General features: G+C 41.4%; 1 protein-coding gene across 4 annotated transcripts in view; it reads left to right on the top strand.

The window, feature by feature from the left end:
* Positions 1–12,521, top strand: part of MTG1 (mitochondrial ribosome associated GTPase 1) — an 86,023-nt gene extending 73,502 nt beyond the window's left edge. For all 4 annotated transcript variants that reach the window (XM_029609603.1, XM_029609601.1, XM_029609602.1 and 1 more), the window contains 2 exons: positions 1,012–1,124; positions 10,520–12,521. In XM_029609603.1, coding sequence (XP_029465463.1) covers positions 1,012–1,124; positions 10,520–10,617 — 211 coding nt within the window. In that variant the 3' untranslated portion in view covers positions 10,618–12,521. The remainder of the gene's footprint in view (positions 1–1,011; positions 1,125–10,519) is intronic.
* The last annotated feature ends 1,144 nt before the right edge of the window (positions 12,522–13,665 follow it).

Raw genomic sequence — 13,665 nt, 5'->3', positions numbered from 1 at the left:
ATTTCATTTATTTAAATGATCTGATGCAGGCCTCCCCCCCCCCCCCCCCCCAAATCCTCCTGGTCCCTTAAATATGTACGTTCATGAACTTAGCCCAGATTGTGGTAGCAGCCTAAGGAAACCCAGGCCCGGTGCTTCTGAGGTCACTAGGTGAGCTACACTGGAAGTGTACGATTCTGACATCGCTAAAGGAGCTACGCACTCCAGGCTGAAGGACTTACACACTTAAGGTACCGGGGGGGGAGGGGATAGGAGAAGGAGGGAGAGTGCCCCGGTAGACACACTTTTGTTGATTTTAGACAGGACTGGAGAGCGGTTTACCGGATCGTTTAAATAAATGAAAAAAAAACAAATCATTCAATAAATGAGTGGTTTGGGGCTGGGGAGAGGGGTGTGGTCTTCAGGCTCAGCCCTGCATGTTCAGCTTGGATGGGAAGTGATGGGGTTACTAGACCTGTGACTTTTTTTGTCTTAATCCTTCAGCTCCACTTAACTGGCTACATTCTTGGAATCTAGCCAGTTAAGGCCAAAGTTATCTGGTCCCACAGGGCTGAAACTTTAGATCTGTTTTCAGGCACATCTAGAAATAGCTGACTTACTTATTTGGCTAACTTCAGATTTCAGAATTGGCTTGTTAAGTTATTCAGCTAACTTGTTCCCACCCTGGAATGCCCCCATCATGCCCCTTTCTTATTCAGCTAAATATTAGCCAGATAATGACTTACCAAGCTATCTTTTAGCTGGATAAGCAAGAGGGCGATTCAAAACTTGCCATTTATCTAGATAACCTGAGTTATCTGGCTAAATAGTTCTTGAATATGAGTCTCTATATATAAAAGATGTAATACAAAAAAAAGCTATCAGTTTCTATATTCAGTTTATGCATAAAATAATACCACCAAAACCATTTATAATTGCCTGAGATTTGTTTTCCCTGCACAGCAGGAGACTGCAGTTTGAGAGGACGTTAGTGTCACATATGCCTGACCACAGTCTTTACCTTCTGTGCAGCTACGTTGAGAGATATGCATTGGGAGAACCTTGTGATGACATAGAGAGCGTATTGAAAAGGATTGCAATCAAACTAAAGAAAACTCAAAAAGTGAAAGCCATCACAGGGGTTGGTAAGTAAGAAAGTGTTCTAGTGATTGACATTTGCTAGAATTTTGTTTTTCTAAAAAGTACAGAACACCAAATACAAAGGATCAGCCAAGTAAAGAAGTAAACATTATTTCACTTGCATTGAAAATAAGCATGAAGATCGAGTTTAAGTTAGTACATAAGAACATATCTCGTGCTTTACTGAGTAAGGCCAAAATCCATTGTGTAGCATCCTTTCTCAGACCGTGACCTTTCTGGGTCACAAGTACCCAGTAGATCCCCAGTAGTTGATCTATTCTTGTATTCACTCCCAGGGATTTCCCAAGTCTACCTGGCTAATAACTATTTCTGGGCTTTTCCTTCAGGAACTTATCCAGTCTTCTTTGGAATCCCCAATGTTAGTTGCTTTGACCACATCCTCTGGCCCCAGATTCCATAGCTTTATTGCAAGCTGAATGAAAAAATACTTCCTACAATTTGTTTTAAATCTGCCGGTTGCTAGTTTCAAGGAGTGAACCCTAGTCCTAATGTTTGAAAAGATAAATAACCACTTCCTCATCATCCATTCAGACTAAGTCAGATGAATGGATTATACACGCCGATCAGCAGATAAAGAAAGAGAGACACACACACAAGCTCGTAGATGTCCTCAGCCTGCCAATATTCTCTGTCTCCAGCAGATGGCATGGGTGTGCATCCTGTGCTGTGGACCGAGGCCCTGTAAGCTGATATGGAAGAGTTTTTTTGGGGGCATCTCCTGAGGTAAAAGACCAGTTCTCCTCAGTTGAACAGCACCCTAGGATAGATAATTAAAAATTAAAATAATGAAAGAGTGCTCCCTCCCTCAGTTCAGCAGACCAGGGCCCAAGGGGCTTCCAGACTGGGTTGGGGTCTTTGTTGCTCCTTCCTATGCCCTCTCCGCTTTCCTCTTTCCCACCCCACTGCTTGTTTTGCTCTTCGTGTCTTGCCTCCCAATAAAGTAAAAAAAAAAAAAAAAGAGAGAGCGAGGTACGAGCAGTGCAATTTGAGCCTAGCAGGACTACGATTAAAAGCGAGCACTTTGAACACATTTTAAGGCAGTACAAATAGAAGTACTCTGGGCTGCGGCTGTCTATAGTCAGCATCACTGTGAGAGAGACCGGTGAGTCACTGGGGTTATTTTTAACTTCTCCCAGCCACAGCAGTGCCTTAGGAGAGCAGGGACAAGGCATGGGGGTGGCAGAGCGTGGGGAAAAGGCCTCCAGCCTGCACAAGATGTGGGGTCTGATGGCTACCGTGGGGAGGGGAACGGTAACGGATTCCAAGTTGTGTCAGAGGAGGAGAGAGCTACAGGGCAGCAATTTGGCCGCCTCAGAGGGGACCGTGACAGCGGAGCAGTCTCAACAGATTGGGGGGGGGGGGGGTGCTGCATGGTGGCGAAACTGACTTGGGCCTGCCTCCCTTCGGCACTGAAGAGCAGGCTCCGGAGGGGAGAGGAGAAGATCTACAATGTCTCCTTGTCTGGCTGCAGCCTTGGTTTGATGCAGCTGCTCCCTCTGTGGTGGAGGCCTCTTTCTCTAAGGAGTTTGTAAAGTGCATTCAGCGTTTGCTCCCTGGATCCACTTTGGGTCTTCCTAACTCGGCAAGAATGAGGATGTGAGTAAGAAGAGGCCCAAAGGGGAAGATGTCAGAGACTTGGACAAGGGGTCCGATTTCGGGGGATTTTCTGGACAGGATTAAAAGGCTCCCAGATGCGTTCTCCACAGAAGGATCTAGAAGGAGGGGAGGGTGAAAATAGCTTTGCCATGGTCTATCTTTTTCATAGAGAGGAATTAGCATCTTTGATTGCACATTCCCTGAGTATGTGCTAAGAACCACATTCACAGCAACGGCAGGAATAGCCCCTGATGGTCCTCTGGCATCCCTTTGTCCTGTGACGAGCCATCCTCACAACACAGATAGGATTAATTCTTTGATCTTTAATTTGTCCTCACTGCGGCTGAAGAAAGATTTTGCAATATGGATTTTCTTTCATCCCTTCTTTCATTATGACCCATGCCACATACCTGTCCATTTACAACACTTTTTCCAACTGCTCAAATTGTTTTTCTCCCAGCATGTATTCTATCTGGATCCATCTGTCATTTTGCTCCGATCAAACTGGATTCCCCTGGACCCACGGACCCTTTGATTTATACCTTTGAAAGACTAGTCACTCATGATATAGCTTTCAATGAGCAATTACCTCTTCAACAATTTATAATGTCTCCAGGGAAGACTGTTCTGCGATAACAGAGCTTGCCCGCTTACAAAGGTGGGGGCATCATTATCATTGACCGCTCCCAATACTGAACAGAGGTCTATTGACAACTTACCAAAAACATCTCTCTGATCCAACCTCATCCCTGCAAGATGAGCTCATCAGTGATGTACAATCTGGATTAAATGACATATTTTTTAGACACAAGGAAGTCTATTATCTCGTAGAAAAAATCCTGTGACTCCCACCTTTTTACATTCTTTTGAAAGCACATAAATCATTAATGAATCCACTGGGTCGCCCTATCATAGCTAGTATTGGCTCATTACTTTAACCTCTTTCCAAATTCATAGATAAGTTCCTCCAATTGTTCCTCCCCCTGGCACCTTCATTCATACAGGATTCGGGTCACTTCTTACATGATTCTTGACACTTTTTACCTCCAGAATGATTTTTGATAACTATGGACATTGAATCTCTATAATCTAATACACCGCAGGAAGTGATCATTTCCATCGTTCATGACACATTAGACTTGTGCCCACCCGATCAGCGTGTTTCCACCGACTTTTTGATCAAACTGATCTGGCTGGCTTTTACAAATCCATTTTTTTTTTTTTTTTTTTTTTTTTTAATTTTGAAAACTTTTTTTTTCTACAAACCAAAGGCACTGCGATAGGGGCAACACTGACCCTCGACATCACATGCCTTGATGTTTCTCAATTTGAGGCACAATTTTTATATAGATCTTTTTGGCCATATATTTTATCTTGGCTTTGATTTATAGATGGCATATTTTTGATCTGGTCAGGACCAAAATTCAGTTCTTTTTGTTTGATTGGCTGAATACGCAGGACACCAATATTAGATTGGTATATAACATGAACACCACTCAAATCCCCTTTCTGGATGGTACTGGTCACGGTAAAGGAGGGTTCTCTTACTACCACTATATACTGCAAATCAACGTATAAGAACACTTTACTTTTTTACAGTAGCTACCATCCACATACTTCGATGAACTGGAAATCTTCTTCTCCTTGTCCTGCCTTTCTAATGACAGATGGGTTCCATCTGTGAAATCATTAATTGGCACTGGCATATTTTGTCTTTGCACCCCGTTTTTCACTCATTCTTACGCTTTGCTTTTGACAGAGGATGGAATTTATGCAGCCTTTTGGTTTCTTCCAAAGTGCTGCTCCCCACCAACGTGACCTAATTTCACCCAGTCATAGATCATGTGTCATTTATCATTGAGATTAGCAGAATTTTGTCATCCAGTGATGACGTATTTTTCCCCTTCATTTTTCATCTGATTGCAGTTCGGGCATTATTTATGTTGTCATATATCCTTGCCCACTACTTTATGTGGGTAAAACCTTTTGTTGGATGCGCATACGCATCGTGGAACACGTCTCCTGCCTTAGACGGTCCCGGAAAGAAGTAGCGCTAGTTTACCATTAGCAAGAAGCAGGGTATGGTCTCACGGATATGAAATATTTTATGATCTATCTGGTTGCCCATCAGTCTCGGAGTGGCAATTATGATCATTTATTGCTCCAGCGTGAATGTTCTCAACGTCCGTTTGGTCTAAACCAGTGATGGCGAACTCCAGTCTTCAAGTGCCACAAACAGGCTGGGTTTTCAGGATATCTACAATGAATATGCATGAGAGAGATTTGCATGCACTGCCTCCATTGTATGCAAATCTATCTCATGCATATTCATTGTGGATATCCTGAAAACCTGGCCGAGGACGGGAGTTCGCCATCACTAGTCTAAACCAAGAGTCTGATTCTTCTGAGTATGGCCGGTCTTCCTTCCATTTTGTTTTTGATCCTTTTCTTGTCTGGTGGATCTCCCTGTCTTTTCTTACGTATTATTTCAATTTGTACTATTATAATAAATATACACTGAAATTTTTCCTACATTCTGATATCAATACTACATATATTCCTTTGGAACTGTGTTTTATGTTTTGTTTTTTTTTCCTATTTTGTTTTATATGAAGAAGCTGTACTTCTGTGACAATGTTTCTTGTTTACCCTTTCTGTCATATACCCTATAAGTTCTGTGCTTCTAATCATTAATTATTCTTCCCCCACCCCCTCTTCCCTTCCCCAGTTAGTCATTTAGTCATGAGACCTTTTGGTGCTATTTTTGACATTTTTATTGTTGTGTATTATCTGTGTTGCCTCTAGCAGTCACATTACGTCAAATTATTCTAAAGCACAGGTATGTTTCTTTATATTGTTTCTTGATATGGTTTCTGTATGCTGAGGTTCAATGGTTATTTTTTGTTTGTATCCATGATTGCGATGACTTGATTTATTTATGTGGTTCATTGTCTGTCGTAATGCAGCATGTAGCAAAATATGGACGTGAAGGGGGACAAACAACTCTTTGAATCTTTGGATAATATATGAACAATTTTTTCGAATAAATATGCTCTTACGATTCTCAATTTGTGGATCCCGAATCATTGCTGACTTCATTCCTCCTCCCTCTTGTGGATTATGACAATCTATTCAGCCAAGAGGATTTCAAAATTGCAGGCATTGTCTTGTAATTCTTATTTGGAGATTTTTCAGGATATGGTCTGAATTAGGAAGGTGCTGCCTTTTTTTCCTGAAAGCGGTTTATGCTTTTTCATTTGAATCATAGGCATACTGATGAGGCAGATGACAAGTTGTTACACCACTTGGATGTGCACACAGTACTTTTGTCTTGTACAGTGGAGCGCAAAGTGGTGAGGCAGCATCAAAGGCTTCGATAGATGATGGATTAAGGAAACTATTTCAATGGTATATGTGGATAGTGGCAGGGCCTTATCTAAAGAGGTTAGTGCTCAGGCAGTGTCCTGAGCAGAATTGTGTTTACAGATTTTTGATGGAGAATCCAAAGTGGCAGTTTGCTCTTCCTTGTTTATTTTTTTCTAAACATTATAGAATGGATGTGAGGGCCAGGCAGGAAACAGACTTTGCTGCTGCAGTTTTGAGAGGGATTTGGCAGTGACCTACTCTGTTCAGGAGTAGCTTGGGTACATCCCATTCATTTGGACTTATCTGACTGGATGAGGAGGAAGGACAAATTAGATCTTGCCTGATAATTTCCTTTCCTTGAGTCCACTGAGACCAGTCCGGAATGCTCATGATTCTGCCAGATTCCTGTCTACATTACTGCAGTGCAAAAATATGGTTTGCTCAAAGAGACAGAGCACTCAGCTATGTAATATAGTTCTTACTATTCTTCCATTCAGTTTTGGGAGTTTTCTAGGTCTTGAAAGCCCTATGATTTAAAATAAAAAGAAGGTAAGATATTATATTGACTTAGTTAGCTTGTAGAAGTAATCCTAGCAGGCTGAGGTCAGCATGGATACTTATAAGGGTGATGTTAGCAAACCTGTTTTGTCTCTGTATCCATCTGCTGATCGAGGTGCATTACCCATTCGTCTGGACTGGGCTCAAAGAAAAGAAATTATGAGGAAAGACCTAATTTCTCTTTCTCTATTTACCTGTTCCACCCCACTCATGATTTTATAAATCTCAATTGTATAAATCTGTTGTCTCTTTCCAAGCTAAAGATCCCTAATCCGTTTAGCTTTTCTCCATAAGAGATCTTTTCAAACCCCTTTACCATTTTTGCTGCCGTTCTCTGTACCATTTCTATGTCCACTATGTCTCTTTTGACATGGGGCGCCCAGAACTGTACACAGTAGTCAAGGTGCAGTCGCATCGTGGATCTGTACAAAGGCATTATGATATTCTCAGTTTTGTTCTCTTACTTTCCAAATAATTCCTAACATTCTCGTTGCCTTTTTGACCTCCACTGCACACTGAGCGAAGATGTCAAGGTATTGTCCATATAGAATCAGTGATATTTTTCCCTACGTGTATTACTTTGTATTTGTCTGCATTAAATTGCATCTTCCATTTAGGTGCCCAATCTCCTAGTCTCACAAGGTCCTTCTACAGTTCTTCGCAATCCGCTGCTGGTTTAATGGTTCAAAACAAATTTGGTCACCTCACTCATTGTTCCTTTCTATAAATTATTTATGAATATGCTAAATAGCACAGGTTCCAGTACAGACCTCTGGGGGCACAGAAAACTGACCATTTAGTCCTATCCTCACCTTATTCTCTTTTTGTCCAGTTACCAAGCCACAAAAAGCACTGTCTCTGATATCATGACCTCCCAATTTCCTGAAGAGTCTTTCATGAGAAGCTTTGTCAAATGCATTCTGAAAATCCAAATATACTATACCAACTGGCTCACCTTTATCCACATATTTATTTACACCTTCTAAAAAACTAATAAAACTGGTAAGCAAAACTTCCCTTTGCAAAAACCATATTGATTCTCCCCCTTGTCTATCTACATTTTTTAAAAATAACTTGTACCAGTTTGCCCAGCACTGACATCAGGCTCACCAGTCTGTGGTTTTCTGGATCATCCCTGGAGTCCTTTTTAAAGATTTACATCACATTAGACCCCTCCAGTCTTCTGGTACTATAGCTGTTTTAAATGATAGGTTGCAAATCACCAGAAACAGGTCTGCAATTTCAGAACACTGGGGTGTGAATACCATCTGCTCCCAGTGATTTGTTTTGTCTGTCAGTCTGATTTATTGCAGCCTCCAGTTTCACAGTGATTTAATTTAGTCACTCAGTCATCACCAGAAAAAAATGTTTTCAGTGTGGATATGACCCCAACATCCTCCTCAGTAACGACCGAGACCAAGTCTGCATTTAGGAATAGACAACAAAGGCAACTGCCTCCGGCACCAGATTTTCATAGATGTCGGAACGCTGCTGCTGCTGCTGCCTATCTCTACCCAGTTCTGCTTCCAAATTGCTTACCCAAAGTGGCACTGTCCTCATCCCATGGCAGCAGTGGCAACAGTCTAAATAAAGAAGTTCAGTGTGGTGCCTGCAGCCAGTCATGCCACACTCAAGGCCTTGCCCCCTCCTCTCCATGGGCTTCCTTTTACGTAGTGACTAACTTAAAAAAAAAAAAAAAAAAAGGGGGGGGGGGGAGAGGCCTGCCAGCCTGATTTCCTGCCCTAGTGAAGCAAATGTTAGCCCTGCCAGCCCAGCCCCCCCCAACCATGCCAAAATGGTTCCAAAATATTATTTGGCCTATATGCCCATATAGCCTCCCTCCTCGTCACCCCCACCCCCACTCCTCAAATTTGCTAAATAGAATTATGAGACAGGTTCAGGCCAGAAGCCCCTCCTCCCCCTATCAACCTTACCCAAACCTTCCTGGGACCCTCAATTCCTTACCATCACTGGGAGCTCAGCAACACTGGACATTTCAGGAGCTTGGATCATTGTTCTGAGCTTCCGGTAGCAGTAACGAGCTTGTGTGAGGAATTCTGGGGGGATTCGGGCAGGGTTGATTGAGGGCTAGAAGGAGGGAGAGTGGACTTCTGGCAATTTTATTTAGCAAATTGAGATGGAGGCTTTTGAGGGCATCTAGGCACACAAGGCCCAATATTCAGCATTATCCGGCTATGTAAGTTAGCCAGATAAGATTTATCCAATTAACTTAACTAGATAAGTCCAAATACCTGCACTTACCTGGTTAAGTTATCCGCTAAGTAAAGCCACCCCATTAAGCCAATTGCCTGCCCAGTGGATATCCTGCTATCTACTTAGCTGGATAAATGGCTTGTCCAGCTATGTAGCAGCCCATGAACATAGCCGGATATTCAGGGACCACCACTTAGTCAGATGAGTCACTACTGATCCGGCTAAGTAGCGCTGAATATCGGCCTCACAATATTTTGGAACTATTTTGGAGGACTTTGGTGGGTGGGGAAGGTTTCTGCTGGCAGTGTTAACATTTGTTTCACTGGGATGGGAGAGGTGGGGGATCAAGCTGGAAGGCAACAAAGTTTTTTAGTTTTTGGGGGGGGTTTTATCGTTTTTGTTAGAATTGCTACTTAACTGACTATATTCTTTGAATATAGGCAATTAAAGTTATCCCAGATAACTTTACCCTTACTTTTGGCCATGTCTTGAGTTAGCCCAATAACTTATTCAGCTAACTTGTTTCAAATACTTACTTGGCCAGATAAGTTATTTGGCTAAATCATCTCTACCTTGGGAGACTCCTGAAATACCTCTCACTTATCCAGGTAAATTTTATCCAGGAAAAATAACAGCTATCTTGCTGTGCCAACAATATTCAAAACTTGGTGTTTGCCTGTATAACTCAAAATGTTTCCAGATAAATGCCTTTGGATATGACCCTCCTCGTATTTGCGGTGTTTGTAGGAGTTTTACTTGAGCTATGGTGTTTTTGTGCAGTAAGAATGGAGCTGGACAAGCAGAGCATGTCATACCACAGTGACAGGGTTTATTTGTTTTGTGGTACCGCTGAGGAGGTGGACCCATTGTGTAGTTAGTCTTCAGCAGGTTGTTAACCAGATATTGCTGCTTCTGCTTCCTTAGCCAATCAGCCTCACAGTCCCATGGACTCAAAGAGCAAAAATGCAATCGTGATGTCAACAGGCCTTCCATTGCTCAAGAAATGTACCTTAAGAAAACCCCTAGGCTTGTTGGTCATACCTTGATTAACTGTAATGCCAGCTGATTTAATACTTTAACTTTCACTGGAAAGAACTAAAATAGAATCTGTTACATATTAGCCAATTCTTTTAATAGTCCATTCGCAAATTCCTACATCTCAAACCTTTCTTCTGGCTTTATTATTGTGCAACTAAAATTCCTACATCTCAAACCTTTCTTCTGGCTTTATTATTGTGCAACTGTATTATATAACTATATAACGATATAGATATAGATAGATATATAGTTATATATACAGTTGCACAATAATAAAGCCAGAAGAAAGGTTTGAGATGTAGGAATTATATATATATGTGTGTGTGTGTGTGTATATGTATACAGTTGCACAATAGTAAAGCTAGAAGAAATGTGCGAATAGACTATTAAAAGAATTGGCTAATATGTAACAGATGCTATTTTAGTTCTTTCCAGTAAATTACTTCTTTTCCCTGTTGACTGTGCAATCAGACTCAAGACTTCTGCTCACGTCAAATTTCTACCTGGTTATTGCCCCATCCTACAAGAGTTCCTATTACCAGAATTGTAATTGTAATTATTCCATGGCAACTCTAAGCTGTGACTACCTTTTGTTTTTCTGTTTTAGGAGACATCAATATGATCATGCCAAACTACCCTGCAGCAGCGTATGACTTTATCAGAACCTTTAGAAAAGGAGACCTGGGGAAGGTGATGCTGGACTGAATAATGAGAATGGATGCAGCAGCAACCAGCAAGACCCGAAGCCCTGAACTTAATGTGATGAAAAAAACCTAATGGGCAGCTTCAGCCTGTGGACCGGTTCTGTTTACTACAAACGAGCAGATGTTGTTCAGGCTAGAAGGCGAATAAGTTGTCATTCCCAGATGCAGCCAGTCAACAGCTTTATTCAGCTTCGCTGTAGCAATGAACAATGATAGGTTTGCACTTTTCTTTCTCGGTCGGGTTGCCGTGGAAACTGGCCCTGAGTTCGGTATACCCAATGCAGTGAGCTCACCACAAGCGTATTACACTCACCCTTCAGCTCCTAAGGTTGTCTTCCTCTTGCATAGAATGGATAAAGAAAGGAGTGGTACTTTCATTTTCATGTTTTTTAAATTTTCCTATAATCTGAAAAGAATGATAGTGGAAAAGCAGGACCTCCAAACTAATAAAGTGGTAAAGTATTGTACACATACTCACTATGGCAGAGTTCCCAGTTCGTCACATCAGGGTGCACTGGCAATGATGGCAGAACCTGGTCTTGGGATTATTTCGCGAGGCATTGCTATTTACCTATGCTACAGCCCTCTATAGAGTATGCTGCTTTTGGTGCCTCCTTGTGTCGTAAGAATTTAATTTTATTGTGAGAAGCAAGAGGAGTATTCTCTAAATAGTTGTGGTGTGAGTGACATACTCCCTGGGTTGTGCTTGGTATTCTATTCTAGTGCCTGGCTTGGTTTGCAGTAAATAGGAACGTGCCCGTCCTGCCCCCTGTGTCAAGCACTCTAATGGGCATGGCTAAAGTACAGGATCGTAAGCAGTCGTGAAGGGGAGATAAAGCCTTTTGACCAGAGGAGTCCTACTACAGTGCTTGATAGTGGATACAGTTGGGGGTGAAGTTTGAGGCTGCACATGTGGGTTCCTTGGGTCTTGTTGGCTAAACGTTTGTCTGTTCCCTTGACCTCTGCATGTTCCTGGAGCTTTGGTTTGGGAGGTGGAGTGGAATAAGCCACATGGAATTAAGCTGAATATTAATGTGTGGGTAGGATCCAATTATGGCATGAACAAGGACTAAACCTACAAATCCAGGTAGAAGACAATTCTCATAAGATGTATCATGCTGGGTCAGAGTAAAGGTCCATTGAGCCCAGTAGCCTGTCTCTGACTGTAGATTTATTTTCTTGTGGTTCACTCTCTGACAAGTGGTGGCTTTTCCTGAGTTGCCTGGTTGATAACTATTTATGAATTTTCTTCCAGGAACTTGTCCAAATCTTTTTTTAAACCCAGCTATACTAGTTGCCTTGACTGCATCCTCCACTAACAAATTCCACAGTTTGATTGGAGGAAGTATATTTTCACTGAAAATTTTTAAATCTGCTACCTGTTAGGTGAAAAGTATGTTCCTGCTCTTAGTGGTTATTTGAAGGTGTAAATAACTGTTCCTTATTTACCTGTTCTAATCCATTCATGATTTTGTAGACCTGATGTGTATTCCTTCTCCAAGCCAAAGAGCCCTACCCTGTTTGGCATTGCTACAGAAGAGAGTTGTTCCAATCTTTGTTACCCTTCTCTTTACCTTTTCTGATTCTGCTATATCATTTTTGAAATGAAATGACCAGAGAAGTTCCCACAGTACTCAAGGTGTGACCACCCTAAGGATATGTTCAGCTGCAGTTTGCTAGGAAGAATGAAATGGAAATCATCATTCTGTTTGCTGTAGTGGTCGTTGCCACACAATAAGCTGAAGATTTCAGCATCTTGTCCACAGTGACTCCTAGATCCTCTTCACCGAGAGAGGCTTCTCCACCTTATAAATGTGAAGCAGTGACTTGAAAAAAATCACATCTCGAACTAGTACTGGCTTTGGTCCTAGACTATTAAATTTTAATAAAAACATGTACAAACGATTTGTTGGTTTGGTATATAAATCTCTTTGACTTAAGTGAAACATTTCTAAATATGAAACTTGGTTGTACAATATTACAGTATCATGCTGTTACATATAAACACTAGTCACCTAGGCATTATGTACAAGATCCAAGAACAGAAGAAAGGCAAAAAAGAGAACAAAAAATGCAATACAATTTTGATAATAGCAACTGTACATCAGCTTTCTACTTCAGTATTGCCGGTGGTCATGTGTTTATTTTTGTTTTGGTTTTTTTTAATTAGAAACTCCTTCAGTAAGAAACATCTCAACAGCTCTGATTAAAAAAGGGCAGATGAAATGGTATTTTAGAATACAAGATAAAAGTGCAGAAAAGCCAATTGGGTGCTTATTCACCCAGCTAATGTGGCTTCCAGTATTTGTAGTGGAATATATTGTTGAAAGGTTACCAGATCCATGGCATATGTCAGAAAGCATAGGATTATGGAAAACCTTTTTTAATGGATTTCCTGACAGCTGTGGAAAACACACTGCCCCCTGCCGTTACTTTTGAGATCTTGTTCTGTTTTTAACCTCCCTGCTTTGTTTCTGTATTTACCCATTTTATTGTTTAGCGTCAGATATGTAGAAATGCACAAGCATGTATTGGAGGGGAAGAGAAACAGGTACCAAGGCACAGGCGAGAATGCAATGGTGCCATATTTACTAGTATTTCTTCAAATGGCATCACTTTACCTAATCCCTACCCTTGAAATGTTTACAGTACGAGTACTCATTGTTACTGAGGTGGATAGACTGAGATCACTAGAAGTAAAGAAGTCTGAGTGGGGTCGCAAAGTCAATGGCTTAGAAGCTAGATTTGACAGTTGTTGTCTGTCCCAGTTCCAGGCTGCCAGAACTGGTATGCGACACCAGGATGATTTTTGAGTAAGTCTTGCATAGTATGCAGCTCATAGGTGTGGTGATCCGGATAGCATGTGGCCAATCGGTTCTTTCTGATATAAATTTCAACAGACGCATCAGCTTTCAGATGTGTGAGGTAAGAGTGTTCCTCACTCTGAGGTAGTACCACAATAATGTATAGAAGACTAGAATAGAGTAAGCATGTCTGTGTTTTCTATAATAAGAGAAAAACATGAAGCAGATACTTTTACACAAAAAAC

The sequence above is a fragment of the Rhinatrema bivittatum genome, chromosome 7 (genome assembly GCF_901001135.1).
Source record: "Rhinatrema bivittatum chromosome 7, aRhiBiv1.1, whole genome shotgun sequence".
Classification (NCBI taxonomy): Eukaryota; Metazoa; Chordata; class Amphibia; order Gymnophiona; family Rhinatrematidae; genus Rhinatrema; species Rhinatrema bivittatum.
The sequence above is the reverse complement of the archived record's forward strand: the minus strand, read 5'-3'. Positions and strand labels throughout refer to the sequence as shown.